The sequence below is a fragment of the Polyodon spathula genome, chromosome 9, assembly GCF_017654505.1.
Source record: "Polyodon spathula isolate WHYD16114869_AA chromosome 9, ASM1765450v1, whole genome shotgun sequence".
Classification (NCBI taxonomy): domain Eukaryota; kingdom Metazoa; phylum Chordata; class Actinopteri; order Acipenseriformes; family Polyodontidae; genus Polyodon; species Polyodon spathula.
In genome coordinates, this window is record NC_054542.1 from 19,337,333 (window position 1) to 19,359,974 (window position 22,642).

Genomic DNA, 22,642 nt, shown 5'->3' on the forward strand with positions numbered 1-22,642 from the left:
ATTTTTCACTGTTATAACAGAATAAGCAGGAATATAGAATGTTGTAACATAACTATAGGTTAATACAGAGCATATTATAACTTTTTGTATGAACAGTGTTTTAACAATTTGCTTGGTATTTCTGCCAGCTTCATATTCTTTAGTAGCGGTGAGTCTTGGGTCAGTTTGTGCTCACAGTGAGTTCTGTCAGAGCCATCACAGGTGCGTCTTTAAAAGCCTGATACCTGCAAAAACTTATTAGCAGAGCTTCCATCTCTACATTCCCCTCATCAGTTAGCAGACTTCAAATAAATTAAACTGTTTCTATCAAAGAGACATCTATCTCTGCTGCATACACCTTTTATTCAAAAAAGGTGATCGCACCTTATACCAGGGAAGACAGGTTTAAGGTTCATTCATGACACCACCATGCTTGACAGTTGGGATGGTGTTAACTGGGTGATGTGCAGTGTTGGGCTTGCGCAAGACTTAACGTTTGGAATTTAGATTAAAAAGTTCAATTTTTGTCTTGTCTTACCACAAAACCTTTTTCCACATGTCTGCAGTATCAACTACATGCTTTTTCGCAAACTCCATACGTGCTTTAAGATGAGGCTTTTTGAGTAATGGCTTTCTTGCCACCCATCCATACAGGTCAGCTTTGTGTAGGGAACGGCTTATTGTTGATGTGTGAACACTGACTCCCATCTCAGATCCAGAACTTTGCAGAAATCTCAAGGTCGTTGTTGGCTTCAAAGTGATATCCCAAACCAGTTTCCTACTTGCCTGGCTGCTCAGTTTGGGAGGGTGACAATTCTTAATAATGCATTTGAAATTTTCTTATACCCTTTTCCTGCTCTCTACCACTTCATCCTTGACTTTTTTCAAAAGCTCCTTTGTCTTCATGATTGCTTTGTTGGATCACTGTGAGTTGCAGCTTGAAAGTCTTTATATACCTGAGGGTAATTATCTAAGTTAAACCACTTTGAGTACACACAGGCTTAAACCATTTCACTAATTTTGTTACCTTTCAAACAAATTATTTGTACCTGAGCTGATTTAGGGCTGCAGCAGCAAAGGGGTTGAATATGCAACCTAGACGGTCTCTGTAAATCTTACTTATTTATTATTATATGCATTTTTTAAACTTTCAATATGGAGTAGTTTGGGTAGTTTCTACATGTAAATTCTAATTTGAAAGTGTCGTGGTGTATTTTTTTAGGGCTGTCAATTAATCGCAGTTAACTTTTTATTAACACGTTAATTGCACTTATCTTGTCACTCTTAGCATTCCGTAATTAATTTCCTGCTCACCATTTTAGTACATGCCAGGATTGAATGTTGTCATTGTTTGAATATAAAATTAGTCACGAAATTGCATTATGTAGCAAAACACTCAAACTGAAGGATTTATGAATGGGACGTTTATTTTTTTAAAAACTTTGATGGTTCATTGGATAGAAAGATGGTTTACTTGTATCTACTGTCAAAGTGTGTTCCAGTATAGTCTGCTGTACCACCTGCGTGCTAAACATGCTTTCACTTCTCAAAATACACTCTAGTAGCTTTTTCTGCTAGACAAGAACTGAGCCCATCGGTTTCAACAGAGTACCCTTTTCGCTGCAAACCCATGAATCAAGCGAAGTACGGTACAATAAGTATAACCCGTGCTGCTGGATATCTACTGACTGTAGCCCTGTTAACGCTGTAGCTTTAATTTCAAGAACCACATTTATTTTAAACTATATTATTTACAGTTATGGAGTTTATAACTGTTACTCATGAATATTTAGTTTTAATTAGGCAATTTGAAGTTATTATTAATTTAAATTGTCATTATTCTTATTTAAACAGCAATGAAAAACAAGTTTATGAGTAAAGGAAACTGATCACTGTAAATACAGTAAGGTGAGTAATAAACTGACTCCATGTGGATAAGCAGTTGGTTCAAACAATTTAACAACAAATGCTGGATTGCAGATAAATATAAAACTATAAAGAGAATCCAGAAATAGGAAAACAGGGTTTAATCGCAAATATGCAATTAAAACCAAGATTAACCGAGATAAAATTTTAATCTCAAGATTAATGTTTTAATCGTTTCACAGCCCTATCATTTTTTAATTCTTGTCAACCTGGAATGAAATGTAAATGCAACTTTCAATCTGCCTAGAAAAAGACGCAAACCCAGAAATGAGTATCAGACATGTTTACAAACAGAAAATAAAACTGCTGTTTTTTAAGCACAGCCCAGCTGGGCCTGGTTTGCATTTTGCACAGAATACAAAAGTACAAAAAGGAATACAGCATTATTAAGGTGAAGTTTATTATAAAGTCAAAAATTATATTTTGACTTGAGACTGAACATTTGTAGCTGCTTAAGACTGATGGCTACTTGTTCAAGATTACCTTTGTCCTTTACATGTATTGTAAATGCTACTGACCACAGAGACAGGTTTTACTGTAAATTAGTTTTAACTTTGTTAGATGTGTAGAGTTGTTGAATAAAGTAATTAATATAAACATGTTACACTGTCACTTTAATATGAATATAAGTATGTCACACTCAAACAAACTAAAAACATGCCAGTCTCAGGTGGGTGCGCATATTCAGTAATACCTTACAAACTGGCATACTTGCAATGAAATTACTAATGTTGGTGTTATCTATAGTAGAGTGCATCTTATCTTTGCAAAAACACCGACATCCATATTAGTTATTAGCAATACATACATTGCTAGTAAATTGCATTTTGCCATTTCAAACAAATAGTAATTGTTGGACTAAAAAGCATTATAAGAGTGTTTGAAAGCTTCAATACTTTGTTTTGCTTGTCTCTGTTCAATCAGATAGGATGACTCTGTACACGCTCCCAATGCCTGAGCTCGTCTCTGTTCAATCAGATTGGATGATTCTGTACGCGCTTCCAGTGCCTGAGCTTGTCACCTGTTCCAATCTGTTTAACTCTGTTATACACAAAAGGTAGATTGTAGCCTGTGGGCCAACTTCAATTATATTCCACAACTCTTTCTCTTCCATCAGATAAGTGGAAGGGTCCAGTTTATTTCCTGTAAAGGGGGGAAAAACAAATAATTTGCAAGTCTAAAAAGATCTACCTGCCAGCAATATAGGTGGTTGGACAAAACCAATAAAACAATTCAGAAACACTTGGTGATCATGCCAACCAGAAAGGGACATTACAAAAGCTATTGCCCAAAAATAAGTTTGTATTTCTATATTATATAATCAGATTTACATTTTAAATATATATTATTTGAGTTGAATATTGGTGGTCAAAGTTGAGAAACAGTATGGTGTGTTGAGTATTTGTTTTATTTCATAATCAAGATTGAAAAACGTTGTTATACTCTAGATATTGTCAGTTTTTCTCTAAATCTATGAGAAATTAATTAATAAATAAGGACCATAAGGCAGACAAACAGGTTTACAATTTTTTTTTTTTTCCAAACTAAACTAAACTCATCCATCATGGTCACTCATCACTGCCAAGCAGGTTTTCATAGCTACAGCTATGGCCAAAAGTTTTGCATCACCTAGAATTTTAGGATTGAAACAATTAAAAAAACAAACAAAACACTCTATGAACATAATTTAAATATTTTATTTAACATCATGTAATCAAATAAACTACAAACTGATACTGCAAAAGTCAACTGGAACCCCTAATAGTAATACAGCATTTCATGTTCAATTTCAAAATGTCACATTTAATTTGTGTTTTTTGTTAGCATGTTGAAAACTAGAAACCGGTACGTAATCCAATATGTTAACACAACACTATTCAGCAGGTTTCAATTGACTTTATGAAGTAAAATGTGATAATTCTAGCGTGCTTCAAAACCTTTGGCCATAGCTGTAATTATGATCTCCCAGAAATATAGTGGATGCAGGCATATGAACATGAAAAGGACAATCTTTGCAACAGGTTTCTGAGAGGATGTATGCAGGCTAGTCTGTCCACATGTCACACTTACATGTGTCACACTATATGCAACTCATCATTACATATTTTCACCCAAGAATTGGGAGCCCATTTTATTTCATTGCAAATATGATTTTGATAATACAATTGTGCAGTAGTCGTAGGTTAAAGCCTTTTTTTTTTTTTTTTGTGAAACCTTATACAATGCAGTAACTTATGATTCATTTCCATGGAAAGTTACTCTGCTGGTTCAAGAGTAGGGAACTGTTCACTTAGGACACAATGGGCCCTATTTCGCAAATATGTGCGCAGCTGCTTCTGCTCAGGTAAAAATGGCAGCACTAATGAACCGCCACGATAGCGTACAAAAACGTGATTTAAAAGGTCGGGTCTCATGAGTGGACTAACTCACATCAAACAGTGCATCATGCACCCAGTCAATCAAAGCACAGTGGGGGAGTAAGGTTATAACCAATAAGGGTTCAACATTCCCTTTAAGAGCACCTGTGAGTCTGCGATAGTGAACAGATGGCAGTATACTATAGTGTTCCCCCAAAGACATTACAGTACGAGCACATTTAAAGGTACGGTTATACTTTTGTTCGGCAGGGTTCGTAGGGTTGAGTAGCAGTGTCAGTAGCTATCGCTTCAGTGGATAACTGTTGTGCACTATTAACCACCCTCTCAGACTGTCATCCTGCTGAAACACAGCTGCCACCTGTGAATTAGCAAGGATAAACCAGTCAAGAGCAGAGCCAGGATAGTTTGCATACACATTTGTGATATAGTTCTTCCACGTTGGCAAAATAGGTTCCCCTTACAATTTAAGAAGAGGTACCTATTCTGTGTTGGTGCGCGTAGCTGCACGTGTGCAATTGATGGCTCTCAGGACACCAGGAAACCCGTATCTCCCAATAAATCCTGCTTTGTATTTTGTTGCAGCTCGTGAGACAGGAACATGAATGAATTCTCATGGCTGCTTTACTAAAGCTGCAGTTACACCTAGCACTGCACCCAATACAGCCAACTGGCTCATGTCTGCAGTATACTATAAAGCCATAAATATTTGCAAGCCTTTTATTATACGTTTTTCACGTATATTGCAACAGGTAGCCAACATTTCTAGAGCAAAATAGGTTTTATGCGTGTGATTCGGCAAATATTTTGGTCGCAAATAATGATGGCATTACAGGGACCCACAGTATATTGGAACGAGCCAGTTGCATAAAATGTTAGTGCGGCGGGTGCCCTTAGTGCTACAGGCACGCAGTGTGCTCTCCACATGACTCCTTCCAGGTGAGCCTGAAGCAGCTGGCCGATGTCACTGATTGTCTGTTGAGGCAAAATTGCTGCATACAATTTTGTGTCAGACAGGCTCAGTAAGGACAGATGACTTCTAAATATTTGGGATTGTCTTCTGCTCCTTTCTTTGGTCTGGCCATGTAGAAATACAGTGTGCACTCCATATTTTTATTTTTTTTTTACCTGCTTCCCTTGTAGTTTCAGTGGTATTTATAGTCAACCATGTAATTTGCGCACAGTTTAGACCTATCTTCACAAGTCAGTTGAAACGCAAACGCTAACACGGTTGAAGTCTGTTTGCCCACATGTGCGCCTGATTTTGGTGCGATAACTGTCCGCAAAAGTGTTTTGTGATTGCCTTAGGGGTTTGCGAACGTTGCTAAATAGGGCCCATAGGATCTGCTTTTCTAGTGTGGGGAAATGGTCTGCGTCATACATGTACTATGGAGTGAGCAATTTGCCTGCAGTGTGCCCAGTGTAAAATATAAGCCATATTCAAGAACCCAGTCCATAGTATAGTTAATGCTAGGATATAAGAATGAAGGTATTTGTGGAATGAATAAACAAGGAACACACAGAGGCATTTGGAAGCTGAGCACAGTTCATACTTAAATACTGACCATTAGATTTCCTCTCCAGTGCTTTATTAATCTTCTGAATGGCTGTGTTTATTTCAGATAGAGGAATCTGTCTTAAATAATCCGGCAGTGTGAAAAATTCCTTTTCAGACACCATGGCAAGATGCACCAGAGGAGACCTAAAAATAAATCCCACACAATATATAAAAATTACATTTTTAATTCATAAATTCACCATATAATAAATATGTCAACCAGATTCCAGGCAATTCATTTTTTTGTGCTTATTTGGGTAGCACAGAGGCAAATTAGTATTTGTTAACAATGAATTGATTCTTTATTTAGACTTTTTTTTTTTTCTTTTAATTAAAATTAGCAGGGACATTCAAACATAACATCCCTGCTAACTGTGTCTCTGCTACAGTAACTAATCTTATTTGTGCCAGACAAATGTGATTTTATGTGATGACATTTACTTGTACAGTGTATGGTTTCACTCCAAATATCACAAGGCGGCTCTCAGGCAATATGCAGTACAGTTCCAGCAGTCAAAACCTGAACTTGCCATCTTCAACCCAATATAGGTTTCAGAAACCAACACAGACATGCATCATTTTGTAATTTCACAAAATGGGACACCACAGGATCTCATCGGTCAGAATTTCACCGGCTTTGGATAACTGGGTATTCTCTTTCCTAAATTCTATATATTGGACAAGACATTCCTTTAAGAAGGTTCTTGCAACTTAACTTCTGTGCTTTAAATTGAGTTAGGTTAGTTAAACATTCAATTGAATTGTAACACGATTCATCAGATTAAATGGATTCTGCTTTCAAATGTTCTTTTTAATTCATCTGAAATAGGTACTGCTGTTGTACTTTCTGGACAATGACAATCAAATCAAATTCATTTAAGATTTCTATGAAAAACTTTCAGTAAAATGCTCACCTGTTCTCTTTTCCAGTTTTATTTATCATCAGATCATCATGCTTTGACTTTGATGGTAAACCAAGGGAATGATCACATTGACAAATAAGCAAAAAAAAAAGAGCAATGAAATACATTTTGAACACAAGTTAGAAGCTGTGAAATATCAGAACACAACATTATTCCTTTAATAAAAATCCCAAACCTATACATCTCAATATAAATGATATTGTTCTTAAAATGTGTCAATACTAGTTGAATGACATGTTTGTGAAAACCTTACATTGAAAACAACAGGCTACCATAAAAAAGTTAAGCCACTAACCTTCAAGATACCTTCTGTCATAGCTGTTAATTCTGGCCGTTCTGGTGCTTCAGGCATATGATCATAAGCTGCCAGTGACAGAGGTGTTACTAGTTGGACTTGTTCAGTAGCAAACATCCTAGAACTAAAAACTGGTGGGCAAGGTTCTTCAAAACTGAAGCGGTCAGCTGGGTTTCCTTTTTCAGGTAATGTCTTCGTTTCATTTTCTGTATTTCTCTGCTTGAAGGATGATTAATCAATTAAAAAGACTATGTTAATATACATTTTACTCTATCTTTAGGTATATGCTTGTAACATATTCACCACCATAATAAAACTAGCTAAACAAACAAATCACAAACTTTTTATTTTTCCCTATTCAGGCAACATTGTAGTTGTTAGATCACATAAGGCAATAACCGGCAGAATCTGCGTGTTTTGAACTTCTAGAGCAACAAGTTAAAACACATACTCTAACGACTCAGGCATTTGTGCTGCAAAAAGGACTTACTGCCTGTCCCGTTTGTTTGTCCTTTATGTTTGTGTTAAATGTTGTACTGTTTTGCTAATGGGGGGGTTGGAGTGGTGGTTGCCGTTAATCCCGGACATGCATTTGCACCCACAGAACAGAATGCTGGCAGGAGATTAGGGTCCAAACGGCACACCCGGAGTTGAAGGCGGATGAAGGGCGCGGTTTAGAAAGAGAGATAAATAGAAGTGCATGTCTGAGTGCGGGAGGAGAGTTGCACACAGAGGGACAGGCAGAGCCAGAGACTTATCTAAGTAAGAGTGACAGAGAGATAGCTTTTGGTTATTTTATTTTGCATACAGTGGCCATATTTGTTTGCTTGTCTGTGTTCAATAAACCTTGTTTAAATGGTCCTGCCTGTGTGGAGCCTGCTTTTATTTACACGCAACACTACAATACATTGTTGCATGTTTGTTATTTACCTTGGCACACAAAAAATTCTACTTAATTTAAACAATAGCATAATTTATTTAGACTAGAAGCACACACATACATTATATACATGTATAAAGTAAATTAACACAGATCAATGGTCTCCACATCAAGCAAAGGGACACAGTTAACTGGATAATGGACAGTTGAAGAAAAAAAGCAAATCTGCAGTCAAATACCCTTTCAGGTACGCACATAAAAAGCGGTACGCAGTGCACTGCTCTTGCTAGCGCATGCCTAAACAACTTCTGCTCTGAAAACACGTGCCCGTTCAAATCGATAAAAAAACACAAAATATTCTGTTGAAAAAAACTGCGAAAAGTTTGTCTGGTTTCTGAAGTACTTTATAATGTTCCATTGGGGGTGTTCTGAAAAAAAGGGCACCATTTCCAAGATGCTACTTTTATAGGAAGAGAATCAAATACAGTCAAAAAATGCCTGGTGGGGTAGCATGCCACTGTAAAATTCTAGGTATATTAAGGGGTCACACAAATTCCTGTTCAATTCTTATAAAATATAATTGCACATAAACAAGTGGCACAATAAATGCATCATATACAAAATACATTTATTAATTTTATTTGTATTATTAAATACACTTCCCAGTGTTCAGAAATGTACCTTACCACCCTTTGTGAACAGGTAACTAAAAGGTAAAGTTAACCACTATGATTAAATGACAATAATAGATAACATTACTGTATTTCTTTTTACCAGTATGTCATTTTAAGTGTTGTGATTTATGTCTGTAGTGTACATTTGCAAAATATTTACCGTAAGACATAGCTATTAATACATTGACATTTTTTTTAAAGTTTAAAACCGTTATATTTTACAATTTTACAGTAATCAATTTAAAACAAAACCAGCGATATATGGTGTTCAGTGATAAAAGTTCACAGATAGAAAATGCCAAGTGACGAGAAACCTCCCTTTAATTTAAGAATTTGTTTATGCACAGTAAAGGAGATTTAATGTGACACCGTTAAATGTTTAAGAGAATGAGACTGTAAAGCCCTCTTATGATAACATTCAAGGTCCAATACCAGAGAGTTAGGACCTCGTATTGACCAATCAGGTTAAATGAAATCTCTGATCCATTTTATAATGTTCAATTAATCTGCCAACATTTGGACTGGACTCAAAGCATGTAAATCTTAAGCGCCTGCCCGATGCAAAGACAATTAAGAAAACCGTTTCTGCTTGGAATCAACAGCATCAACCAGTGCGTTTACATGAGCATAAGAATTCCAATATTTTTCGGAAAACTAAGTTTTCAGAAAAGTAATTCTATGATTAAATGTCATGTAAACACAGTTTTCTGAAAATCTATCTACCAGTATTCCATTTTCAGTTTTCGGAAAACAGCACCTAGAAACATTTGCAATTAAATTCTGAAAACTAACAAAATGTATATCATGTAAACACACTTTTCGGAAAACTGATTCTGATAGCGTACTGCACATGTGCAAACTTTGACCTTCATTCCTGCACATGGTTTTAGAAAACAGAGTTCACAATAATAATCTGTAGTGACGAGTCTGCATGCATCCATTTGTCTAGTTAGGGACAGTAAAGGAAATAATACATTTGTTAAAGTCTGTATGTATTTGTTAATAGCCCATACTGAAGCAGCAAATGTTTTCCAGCTTTAAAATGACGTGATAAGTTAAAATAATGTCTGCAAAAGAAACTGGTAATGTAGAACAGGATTTGCTGTTGGAAAGGCTGATTGCACACTGGGGAATCTGAATAGGTGTAGGAAAGTAATCTTTGAATTTAAGACCCGACACTTCGATAAAGCACATGAGTTATTGGATTGGTCTCCGTTCTATCGCAGAAATGTCCAGACTAAATCGTACTTAGGCTACTACAGTACTTTGCATGTGAAATATACAGTTGAATTCTAATCTGATTTTCTATCGTTAATCATGTAAACACAAAAGTGTGACATTAAGAAAATCCGTTTTCTGATTCAGTTTTCCAAAAACTAATGTTTGTCATGTAAACGTACTGACTGTTCCTCAATAACAGGCATGGGCACACATTGTTTTAAATGGGCCAATGGAGAAAACATTACAAAGCACACAAATTATAGATATCCATCATCCATCATGTCTTAGATAGGAGGTCTTTTGAAGCTCCTTCAATTCTTTACAGTACAATCCATGGGTGGTATAGAACTAGACCTGGCTCGCCAAGAGAAAGACCTTGGTGTTGTAACAGACTCATTGCTGTCGGCAACCACAGCGTGGGGAAGCAATCAAAATAATACACATTATTGAAGGTTACAGTTCTGGCCAAATGATTGTGACCTCATAAATCAGGAAATAAAAGAAAGTGCACATTTCTAAACAAATTAAATGTTTGGTTTTTTTGTTTGTTTTTTTGTTTTTTTTTTTTAAATAGAAGTGTTCCAGTCTCTCTCTCTCTTGAATTTTAATTATTTTTGTATTTCTTAATTCAGTACTATTGAGTGTTTCATAGTAATATATAAGTTCACAAACACCATCAACATGTACACTGACTGGTATGTAATTCTGAAGAAGTATTGACCTGTGTTGATTTCACATGGAATGACATTTAAACTAAAGACTTACATGAACCAGCTTCTTCAAATAAGGTGTCTCAAAGGTTGGGATCTCAGGAGTAGAATCACTTGCCTTTTGAACTGTGATTTCAGGGCTTTTTGGCAAAGTAGGTAATTTATTTTTGTAAATTTTTATTCCAGGTGTACAAAACACTGGAGGAACGGGCGAGTTCGTCATATCTGCTCAAAAACAAAAGGAACAGGAATTAGTAAGAGGCTTGTTGTTCACAAGAATACAGCCTGTGATACATGCTTTTGTTGTTTGTTTTTCTGTGTTTAAATGTGCAGTTAACAGCATATATAATACCCTGTGGTATCATACCAGAATTGCAAAGTCTGTTCACACTGGTGTTATCGGTGTCGTACCGGTAGAACTGTATTAATAACCAACACAGACACTGTTTTTTTCCCCCCGTTAACATAAACTGTTTGACAATATATGAATACTATAAATCACACATTAAATTAAATACACCATGTAACACAAGTTTTGTTCCTGGGTAGTAAGTGTTATTTCCTAATTGCTTATGCCTCAAAAGTATAGAAAATGGCTATTATTCCCCACAAACTTTGCTTTTGTGACCAGGACAGTGATATTTCAAAATATCACTATTTCCAATGGGAAAACAGGCAAATGTGTGTCTTTTCGTTCACATAAAGTCAGAAAAAAACAACACATGAATCCAAATGAACACGTATTTATACTAAAGTAATACAAAAATGACTACAAAAGATTTAGAAGTGAGTAGTTTTTCGAGATTTACGATTATACTGTAAATTTACATCGAAGGTTTGAACCTTCAATGGCCAAAATGTACCCTTTGTTGCAGCGCTATTTAAAAGGAATAGTATTATTATTATTATTATTATTAATAATAATTCAGAGAACGCATTAGTATAAATTAATTACAGATAGGCTTCAATTTACCAGTACACTTTTAAATGATCATTTGTTTAAAAAAAAAATAATAATAAATGTCCTTGATGTGTATGTAATTTGCCATCAGAAAGGGATATTTAAAACAAATAAATAAATTGATTTCCTGTTTGTGGCACCGATCCCTGAACAGTAAAGTTAATATAACAACGTACTGGAATCTGTGCATTTGACAGATACTGTAATATATGCAAGTTGTGTTTTTCTATTTTTATTGGATTTGTTTTGTTCTTTGAATATAACGTGAAAAAATAAATACAAATAAAATGTTCATTCGCTTTGTGCCCACAGGGCCAGCACAGGTACATCTCAATAGTGCAGCACTAATACAATGACAGACATTTACCAAGATAAATAGAATAATAAAAATTAATTAATTCTTTGCTTGGAATATACTAACCAGGCCTCTCAGTATACATCAGAATACAATATAAAGAGTGTGTGTATGTTGATATGGTTTAAATGCTGATACTGCATAGCATTTAAACATTCGTAGCGGTACAGTTGCGATATGACTGGGAACAGATCAAGTGTGGACAGGCTGATCAGATCTACAATGGAATGAGGGATGTAGTAAATAGGTTACCAACTAATCATATTTCAGATCAAAATTAAACATGACATTCGTTTGATTACCGTTTGCTGCCAAATGCTGTCTAAAAGTCGGCTCAGTAGGCTTACTGTGGGTCTCATTCATCCCAGTATTTGTTTGGCTTCCAGTAACTCCAACCAAACTGTAAAAAAAATATGATATTACTTTAAAAGTAATAACCCTACTAAAATTTGCACAATACAATACTGAAAAAAATCTACATAACTCAATGCAAAGTGGCTCAGCAGTTTTCTGATTTAACAGACCTACTCTGAATCACGCTACAGGTCTGGTCCAGATCTGGTATAATGAATAAATACAACTTAACTCATTAAATTGCAATATTGCAGTCAATAAGGGGCATTATAGTAGATTTACCAGTCATGTGCATACATTAACGTGAGTGTCACCTGTAGACCAATGATGAACTGCTGCTCAGAAGGTGTGAAAATAGTCAAGATGCTTCTCATATAGTTGTGACATTTCAGAGTGACTGGTAACTATGCTGTTGGTAAATACTTTGACTTAAAACTGCTTTATTGGATGGTTTTGGACGCATTTACAGTCAAAGTGAGATGCTCCTTGCCGTTATAAACATGTTTTCCCTTTTTTGCAAAATAACCCTATTGTTACAGAACAGGTACCTCTTGGGCTTTGTGGGTTTGTTCTTGTTGATGAGGGCTATGGTAAAGTCATCATTGAGACACATGGTGTATTCATTGATCCCAAAATCTTCCATTTTAGGAGTGAAGGCCTCATTGTCCAACTCCAACATACACTTGGGCGTTTTGGGTAAGACAGGAAACGATTCTGTAAATGTTGGGGCCCTCAAGTCCCCCTGGCCCACAGAGTCCTGTGTTACTGCTGGTTGTTCCGGCTTCTCCTTTACTACTTCCCAAGTGTTTTGGAATCGATAGTGCGAGAGGCCAAAGTCAGAGAGCCGTGGGGTGCGCATTGGGTCCTGGGGTGCAGGAGGCTTCTCTGCAGGTGTGGCACAAGGCAGACTTTCTGATGTTCTCTCCTTGTCCTCCTCCTCTTCCTCACTCCCACTGTTCTCCTGGTCTTCCATACATTCTTCATCATTACTATTTGTAGCTATCTCCACTGCTAAACAATTAAAAGTAGTATTAATGTAATGTAATTAAAGATTGTGTCACAGAGATATCATCAATGGCTCATTTTAAAGCTTTGAAGAGAGTTATTTACTATTTTATTTAAATTGAAAATAAAGAATTTACCCCCCCCCCCCGTTACTGAATTAATGATGCATTAAACAACTGTCTTTGAAACACCTCGTACACAAATAGTAAAATAAAATGTAACACTGTCTCATCTATGTTAACAAAGAATAAAACATACCTGTAGTTTTCCCAGCCAGTGGTTTGTATCCATACTTTTGGAAATATTCTTTGATTTTTTCAAGGTTTGCTGTGTTTCTTTGTTTTAGTACACAACATGATCTAAGAAAATCACTTGCATTGTTTTCCACAGACTGATTGCTAATCACCTGTGTTTTAACCTGTCCCTAGAATTAAAAAGAATCTATTAATAACTATGAATCTAGTTGTTCAGTAAGGGGGTTCAGGAACTTGTTTTTGATTACATGCACATTTTGTATACCTCCATTCAACTACGCTAAACTATTTTCACATTCCTTCTTTGATATATTCTAATATTTATGGAATTATTGTTTAATACTTGGCACAGGACTATAAAAATAACAACTCAAATGTTCTAAACATATGCTAGTTGCTAGAGCTGATATAAAAATTACCATTCAGAAAAAAAATCTGGTGAAAGCCCCTTGCAATAAATGGGTTAGCACAGCGAAAAGACATCACCTAAACATACATTCATATTGCCTCAGTCTCCTGCAATGTTGATACTTACTTTTATAGCCTGGACTTCTGAATGCAATTCATGTAAAACTTGCATAGCTCCCTCTTCTTTGTAATCATCTAGACACAAAATATAATGACATAATATAATAATTACAGAAACTACAGATACGTATATTGAAGACTGCTGTAGCAGGTATTTTAAGAAGACATCCGATTCTAAACAGGGAAACTGGCTTTTTTGGTTTTTTGTATCTTTTAGTAACGATATAAAAATGATGTATAGGGTCTGTAAGGTGAGAGAAAATACTCAATACTCCAGTAGCCCATCTTTTAAACATACAGATAAGCAGCCTCCAAAATTAATCATTTAGGCTCCAAAGGTACCTTTTCTTACTACATTATATAACAATAATTTTGGAAAAACAAACTCACCAAATGCAGTACAGCACATAAAATGTTTGGTTTATTACATACCACTGCTGCTGTTCTCGTGAGCTTTTTTAAGAGTCTTGGTTTCTGTCTCCAAGAAGGTGGCTACATTTCGTAGTCTTCTGAAGAAATTTCCTGATATGTCCATTCTAGACAGAGCTAAATAAAATAAGTACATGAATGAATGAATGAACAAAAGCCCCTGTTTCCAATAAAATACTCTTCCTATAACAAAAACACTACTAGGGAAAAATAACAATCATTCCTTTTTTCCTACTATGACAGCCACCCTGCTGATTTCTGAGTGCAAAATAACTTACTCAGCAAGCAGTTTAGGAAATAGTTTGTGTTTAGTATATAATTGAACAGGATTGTGGAAAACCTCAACTTTAAATTGAAAAAGTATTCCTAACTTAACTAAAATTGCCATTATTATTATTATTATTATTATTATTATTATTATTATAGGGTCGTGGCTCCCATTTGCTCCATAATGCCATTACAGTAGCCCTTTTACACTCGTTATAAGGTGGAACATAAATAGCATGGTCTTGTAACTATGGCTTAGAACGCGGTAGGGTCGTGGCTCCCATTTTGAAAATAATGTTAACTCCATAATGCCATATACAGCAGCCCTTTTATACTCGTTATATGGCGGAACACGAATAGCACAAATGGTCTTGTAACTATGGCTCCCCACTAGAGCGTAATAAAGTTTTAACTGTCGCATTTCGTACCCTCTTACAGTTTATAGTAAGAGTAAGAGAGTAGATTCACGATGAACAAGACAAAATGCAAAGTAGCGCACGTTAAAAAAAAATGACAAGCGCACGTTAAAAAAAAAAATGACAAGACCCCATGTACAGCACATGACAAATATTCGCATAATATTTGTTTAACAGTGGAAAAATATGATAAATTAAAAAAAATAAACAAATAAAACGATGTAAAGACCGAAAACTGCATAATGTACAAGAGTTTGAACGGGCGTTTCCCAGCTAGCTATCTAGCACAGTGCGCTGCGAAGGCTTACCAAAACACCACACCGCTTCTGTAACAAGGAAAGAGAAACATATAAAGGCATACAAACCATTATAATCTAGTATTTTGCATGCTATTGTTTTCTATTCAAACATGTAAAATAGTTGTATTAATCGACGACGCGTGTGATGGTATATCCAGTAATATAACTACGAAATACAGGCTCTCCAGAAACCTACATTCACATTGTATTAGTTTACGATCAAAACGCAATACATTCTGCGCGTTTAATTAATTTTTACACAGGTGTGCCTTACGTGTTTTAATTATTTACAGAATATAAATCAGCAAAAAAAATGCAAACAGAACGCTTCTCTTAACTTACCTCTAGTTTGTTTTTATTCAGTTCAAGTCTTGAATTTGGCGCCACTTCCGATCGCCCACCCTTTTGTCTGTTTCTGTTTCCGTTTACGGCGCTTCAGTCACGTTCATATGTTTGGCGCCACCTGCCGGTACTGTATTTATTTGTTGATCCTCTTGTTATTTTGATGAAACTGCATCAAACTAAAGGCCTCTGACGACCTCCAACGAGGCTGAAGTTAGCTTCTTATTCGCCTGTTTCTTATTTGCTGTTTCTTATTCAGGCTTTGATCTGCTCCAAACTGATCATTGGCTTTGTATTTAAGGGGTTAAATCATGGGGTTTCTCTGTGGATATTTATAGAGAAGCAACTCCTCAATAATATTCATTTCTTTTTTGCTCAGCCCAACACTGATTTCAAGGTCAAAACAGCTGCTATACATGCCAATGTATGAATTATAACTGACTAAGTAACAGTGTATTTAAGGGGTTAAAATCACGTTGGGCTGAAAATTTCTCTGTGGACGTTTATAGAGCCACAGCTCCTAAACAATATTCATTTGTTTGGTGACATAGAGGGGTTACCACTGTGAGAATCAATTTTGGAATCAGTGGCCCAGAACGATTTAACCCTGAAAATACCCCAGTTACTTATTCAATTTGTGTTCTTGGCAAACTTGCAACGTGTCATGTTTACAGTGCACATTGTTTTTGTATCAAAATCCCTATTTGTGCCATGTGCCAGTCGTTTTTACCTTGAAATCAGTGTTGGGCTGAGCAAAAAAGAAATGAATATTATTGAGGAGTTGCTTCTCTATAAATATCCACAGAGAAACCCCATGATTTAACCCCTTAAATACAAAGCCAATGATCAGTTTGGAGCAGATCAAAGCCTGAATAAGAAACAGCAAATAAGAAACAGGCGAATAAGAAGCTAACTTCAGCCTCGTTGGAGGTCGTCAGAGGCCTTTAGTTTGATGCAGTTTCATCAAAATAACAAGAGGATCAACAAATAAATACAGTACCGGCAGGTGGCGCCAAACATATGAACGTGACTGAAGCGCCGTAAACGGAAACAGAAACAGACAAAAGGGTGGGCGATCGGAAGTGGCGCCAAATTCAAGACTTGAACTGAATAAAAACAAACTAGAGGTAAGTTAAGAGAAGCGTTCTGTTTGCATTTTTTTTGCTGATTTATATTCTGTAAATAATTAAAACACGTAAGGCACACCTGTGTAAAAATTAATTAAACGCGCAGAATGTATTGCGTTTTGATCGTAAACTAATACAATGTGAATGTAGGTTTCTGGAGAGCCTGTATTTCGTAGTTATATTACTGGATATACCATCACACGCGTCGTCGATTAATACAACTATTTTACATGTTTGAATAGAAAACAATAGCATGCAAAATACTAGATTATAATGGTTTGTATGCCTTTATATGTTTCTCTTTCCTTGTTACAGAAGCGGTGTGGTGTTTTGGTAAGCCTTCGCAGCGCACTGTGCTAGATAGCTAGCTGGGAAACGCCCGTTCAAACTCTTGTACATTATGCAGTTTTCGGTCTTTACATCGTTTTATTTTTTTATTTTTTTTAATTTATCATATTTTTCCACTGTTAAACAAATATTATGCGAATATTTGTCATGTGCTGTACATGGGGTCTTGTCATTTTTTTTTTTTTTTAACGTGCGCTTGTCATTTTTTTTTTAAAGTGCGCTACTTTGCATTTTGTCTTGTTTGTCTTGTTCATCGTGAATCTACTCTCTCACTCTTACTATAAACTGTAAGAGGGTACGAAATGCGACAGTTAAAACAAATGTCAGGATAAAAACATACTGTACCTACTGTAAAACTTGAAAATGGTAATGAAACACCCATCAGATCGCAACTGATTGTATTTTACCAGCATCCGACAGAGTATCATTTTCAGTTTTAGTACATCTGTCACATTATGACGACAGACCACTTTCTAACACACCAGTATAAGTACATTTTTGTTACTTCCTCAAAATTTGCTGCCTTGTCAATATCTGCTACCTGTACCAAATGCAGTCTACAGCTGTAAATGTTATTTTTGGTAACTAAAACAACCCAACAATTCTTGGTGGTTTATATAGAGAGTAGTTAAAAATATTCCAAGTTATATAGCAAACCCAATATGATGTAATCCAGTTAACATTATTTTCAAATATAAACAACGTGACAAATAGTATGGGGACTCGCACCAGGCAAATATCTCTAATAGTAATATAATAATACAATACTCGCCCTTTATTACGCTCTAGTGGGGAGCCATAGTTACAAGACCGTGCTATTCGTGTTCCGCCATATAACGAGTATAAAAGGGCTACTGTAATGGCATTAGGGTGCAAATGGGAGCCACGACCCTACCGCGTTCTAACCGATTCCGCACCCATAACGAGACGAGGTGAGCACTATAATAATAATAATAATAATAATAATGATCTAATGGCAATTTAGTTAAGTAGGACACGGTTTCAATTTAAAGTTGAGGTTTTCCACAATCCTGTTCAATTATATACTAAACACAAACTATTTCCTAAACTGCTTGCTGAGTAAGTTATTTTGCACTCAGAAATCAGCAGGGTGGCTGTCATAGTAGGAAAAAAGGAATGATTGTTATTTTTCCCTAGTAGTGTTTTTGTTATAGGAAGAGTATTTTATTGGAAACAGGGGCTTTTGTTCATTCATTCATTCATGTACTTATTTTATTTAGCTCTGTCTAGAATGGACATATCAGGAAATTTCTTCAGAAGACTACGAAATGTAGCCACCTTCTTGGAGACAGAAACCAAGACTCTTAAAAAAGCTCACGAGAACAGCAGCAGTGGTATGTAATAAACCAAACATTTTATGTGCTGTACTGCATTTGGTGAGTTTGTTTTTCCAAAATTATTGTTATATAATGTAGTAAGAAAAGGTACCTTTGGAGCCTAAATGATTAATTTTGGAGGCTGCTTATCTGTATGTTTAAAAGATGGGCTACTGGAGTATTGAGTATTTTCTCTCACCTTACAGACCCTATACATCATTTTTATATCGTTACTAAAAGATACAAAAAACCAAAAAAGCCAGTTTCCCTGTTTAGAATCGGATGTCTTCTTAAAATACCTGCTACAGCAGTCTTCAATATACGTATCTGTAGTTTCTGTAATTATTATATTATGTCATTATATTTTGTGTCTAGATGATTACAAAGAAGAGGGAGCTATGCAAGTTTTACATGAATTGCATTCAGAAGTCCAGGCTATAAAAGTAAGTATCAACATTGCAGGAGACTGAGGCAATATGAATGTATGTTTAGGTGATGTCTTTTCGCTGTGCTAACCCATTTATTGCAAGGGGCTTTCACCAGATTTTTTTTCTGAATGGTAATTTTTATATCAGCTCTAGCAACTAGCATATGTTTAGAACATTTGAGTTGTTATTTTTATAGTCCTGTGCCAAGTATTAAACAATAATTCCATAAATATTAGAATATATCAAAGAAGGAATGTGAAAATAGTTTAGCGTAGTTGAATGGAGGTATACAAAATGTGCATGTAATCAAAAACAAGTTCCTGAACCCCCTTACTGAACAACTAGATTCATAGTTATTAATAGATTCTTTTTAATTCTAGGGACAGGTTAAAACACAGGTGATTAGCAATCAGTCTGTGGAAAACAATGCAAGTGATTTTCTTAGATCATGTTGTGTACTAAAACAAAGAAACACAGCAAACCTTGAAAAAATCAAAGAATATTTCCAAAAGTATGGATACAAACCACTGGCTGGGAAAACTACAGGTATGTTTTATTCTTTGTTAACATAGATGAGACAGTGTTACATTTTATTTTACTATTTGTGTCCGACTGGTTTCAAAGACAGTTGTTTAATGATCATAGTAATCAGTAACGGGGGGGGGGGGGGGGGGTACATTCTTTATTTTCAATTTAAATAAAATACTAAATAACTCTCTTCACAAGCGTTAAAATGGAGCCATTGATGATATTCTCTGTGACACAATCTTTAATTACATTACATTAATACTACTTTTAATTGTTTAGCAGTGGAGATAGCTACAAATAGTAATGATGAAGAATGTATGGAAGACCAGGAGAACAGTGGGAGTGAGGAAGAGGAGGAGGACAAGGAGAGAACATCAGAAAGTCTGCCTTGTGCCACACCTGCAGAGAAGCCTCCTGCACCCCAGGACCCAATGCGCACCCCACGGCTCTCTGACTTTGGCCTCTCGCACTATCGATTCCAAAACACTTGGGAAGTAGTAAAGGAGAAGCCGGAACAACCAGCAGTAACACAGGACTCTGTGGGCCAGGGGGACTTGAGGGCCCCAACATTTACAGAATCGTTTCCTGTCTTACCCAAAACGCCCAAGTGTATGTTGGAGTTGGACAATGAGGCCTTCACTCCTAAAATGGAAGATTTTGGGATCAATGAATACACCATGTGTCTCAATGATGACTTTACCATAGCCCTCATCAACAAGAACAAACCCACAAAGCCCAAGAGGTACCTGTTCTGTAACAATAGGGTTATTTTGCAAAAAAGGGAAAACATGTTTATAACGGCAAGGAGCATCTCACTTTGACTGTAAATGCGTCCAAAACCATCCAATAAAGCAGTTTTAAGTCAAAGTATTTACCAACAGCATAGTTACCAGTCACTCTGAAATGTCACAACTATATGAGAAGCATCTTGACTATTTTCACACCTTCTGAGCAGCAGTTCATCATTGGTCTACAGGTGACACTCACGTTAATGTATGCACATGACTGGTAAATCTACTATAATGCCCCTTATTGACTGCAATATTGCAATTTAATGAGTTAAGTTGTATTTATTCATTATACCAGATCTGGACCAGACCTGTAGCGTGATTCAGAGTAGGTCTGTTAAATCAGAAAACTGCTGAGCCACTTTGCATTGAGTTATGTAGATTTTTTTCAGTATTGTATTGTGCAAATTTTAGTAGGGTTATTACTTTTAAAGTAATATCATATTTTTTTTACAGTTTGGTTGGAGTTACTGGAAGCCAAACAAATACTGGGATGAATGAGACCCACAGTAAGCCTACTGAGCCGACTTTTAGACAGCATTTGGCAGCAAACGGTAATCAAACGAATGTCATGTTTAATTTTGATCTGAAATATGATTAGTTGGTAACCTATTTACTACATCCCTCATTCCATTGTAGATCTGATCAGCCTGTCCACACTTGATCTGTTCCCAGTCATATCGCAACTGTACCGCTACGAATGTTTAAATGCTATGCAGTATCAGCATTTAAACCATATCAACATACACACACTCTTTATATTGTATTCTGATGTATACTGAGAGGCCTGGTTAGTATATTCCAAGCAAAGAATTAATTAATTTTTATTATTCTATTTATCTTGGTAAATGTCTGTCATTGTATTAGTACTGCACTGACTGAGCTATACCTGTGCTGGCCCTGTGGGCACAAAGCGAATGAACATTTTATTTGTATTTATTTTTTCACGTTATATTCAAAGAACAAAACAAATCCAATAAAAATAGAAAAACACAACTTGCATATATTACAGTATCTGTCAAATGCACAGATTCCAGTACGTTGTTATATTAACTTTACTGTTCAGGGATCGGTGCCACAAACAGGAAATCAATTTATTTATTTGTTTTAAATATCCCTTTCTGATGGCAAATTACATACACATCAAGGACATTTATTATTATTTTTTTTTTAAACAAATGATCATTTAAAAGTGTACTGGTAAATTGAAGCCTATCTGTAATTAATTTATACTAATGCGTTCTCTGAATTATTATTAATCATAATAAATAATCTTCCTTTTAACATAGCGCTTGACCAAAGGGTACATTTTGGCCCTTTTTGACGGTTTCAAACCTTCGATGTAAATACAGTATAATCGTAAATCTCGAAAAACTACTCCCGTCTAAATCTTTTGTAGTCATTTTTGTAGTACTTTAGTATAAATACGTGTTAATTTAGATTCATATGTTGTTTCTTTCTGACTATGTGAACGAAAAGACAAACATTTGCCCGTTTTCCCATTGGAAATGTGCTATTTTGAAATATCCACTTCTCTGGTCACAAAAGCAAAGTTTGTGGGGGAATAAAAGCCATTTTCTATACTATTGAGGCATAAACAATTAGGAAATACCATAATCACACCTACCCGGAACAAAACTTGTGTTACTGGTGTATTTAAGTGTGATTTTAGTAGTCCTCTATTGTCAAAACCAGTTTATGTAACGGGGGGAAAAAAACAGGTCTTGTGTGGGTAGAATACAGTTCTACCGGAGTTACGACACCGATAAACCATAGTGAACAGACTTTGCCAATTCTGGTATGATACCACAGGTATTATATATGTGTTAATGCACTATTAAACACAGAAAAACAAACAAACAAAAGATGTATCACAGGCTGTATCTTGTGAACAAACACTATTACTAATTCCTGTTCCTTTTGTTTTTGAGCAGATATGACGAACTCGCCCGTTCCTCCAGTGTTTTGTACACCTGGAATAAAAATTTACAAAAATAAATTACCTACTTTGCCAAAAAGCCCTGAAATCACAGTTCAAAAGGCAAGTGATTCTACTCCTGAGATCCCAACCTTTGAGACACCTTATTTGAAGAAGCTGGTTCATGTAAGTCTTTAGTTTAAATGTCATTCCATGTGAAATCAACACAGGTCAATACTTCTTCAGAATTACATACCAGTCAGTGTACATGTTGATGGTGTTTGTGAACTTATATATTACTATGAAACACTCAATAGTATGAATTAAGAAATACAAAAATAACTAAAAATTCAAGAGAGAGAGCGATGGAACACTTATATTTCAAAAAAAAAAAAAAAAAACAAACAAAAAACAACC

General features: G+C 35.7%; 2 protein-coding genes across 6 annotated transcripts in view; one reads left to right on the forward strand and one right to left on the reverse strand.

Moving 5' to 3' along the window:
- Positions 1 to 2,155: 2,155 nt before the first annotated feature.
- Positions 2,156 to 15,969, reverse strand: LOC121320474 (spindle and kinetochore-associated protein 3-like). Of its 5 annotated transcripts, none has more exons than XM_041258822.1 (11): positions 15,752 to 15,969; positions 14,431 to 14,544; positions 14,006 to 14,073; positions 13,475 to 13,640; positions 12,760 to 13,219; positions 12,160 to 12,257; positions 10,597 to 10,766; positions 7,057 to 7,275; positions 6,753 to 6,799; positions 5,846 to 5,982; positions 2,156 to 3,048 (listed from the first exon to the last, which is right to left on the reverse strand). In XM_041258822.1, exons 2-11 carry the CDS (start codon positions 14,531 to 14,533, stop codon positions 2,876 to 2,878), a joined length of 1,641 nt encoding a protein of 546 aa, XP_041114756.1. In that variant the 5' UTR covers positions 14,534 to 14,544; positions 15,752 to 15,969; the 3' UTR covers positions 2,156 to 2,875. The 5 variants fall into 5 exon arrangements, with proteins under 5 accessions (XP_041114756.1, XP_041114755.1, XP_041114754.1 ...); XM_041258821.1 differs by having other exon boundaries at positions 2,157 to 3,048; positions 7,057 to 7,272; positions 12,760 to 13,222; XM_041258820.1 differs by having other exon boundaries at positions 2,157 to 3,048; positions 12,760 to 13,222.
- Positions 15,970 to 18,055: 2,086 nt separating this feature from the next.
- Positions 18,056 to 22,642, forward strand: part of LOC121320475 (spindle and kinetochore-associated protein 3-like) — a 13,250-nt gene continuing 8,663 nt past the window's right edge. Inside the window, exons 1-7 of the mRNA XM_041258826.1 lie at positions 18,056 to 18,158; positions 18,468 to 18,581; positions 18,939 to 19,006; positions 19,372 to 19,537; positions 19,799 to 20,261; positions 20,764 to 20,861; positions 22,242 to 22,411. Of these exons, the coding sequence (XP_041114760.1) occupies positions 18,086 to 18,158; positions 18,468 to 18,581; positions 18,939 to 19,006; positions 19,372 to 19,537; positions 19,799 to 20,261; positions 20,764 to 20,861; positions 22,242 to 22,411 (1,152 nt within the window). The 5' untranslated portion in view covers positions 18,056 to 18,085. The remainder of the gene's footprint in view (positions 18,159 to 18,467; positions 18,582 to 18,938; positions 19,007 to 19,371; positions 19,538 to 19,798; positions 20,262 to 20,763; positions 20,862 to 22,241; positions 22,412 to 22,642) is intronic.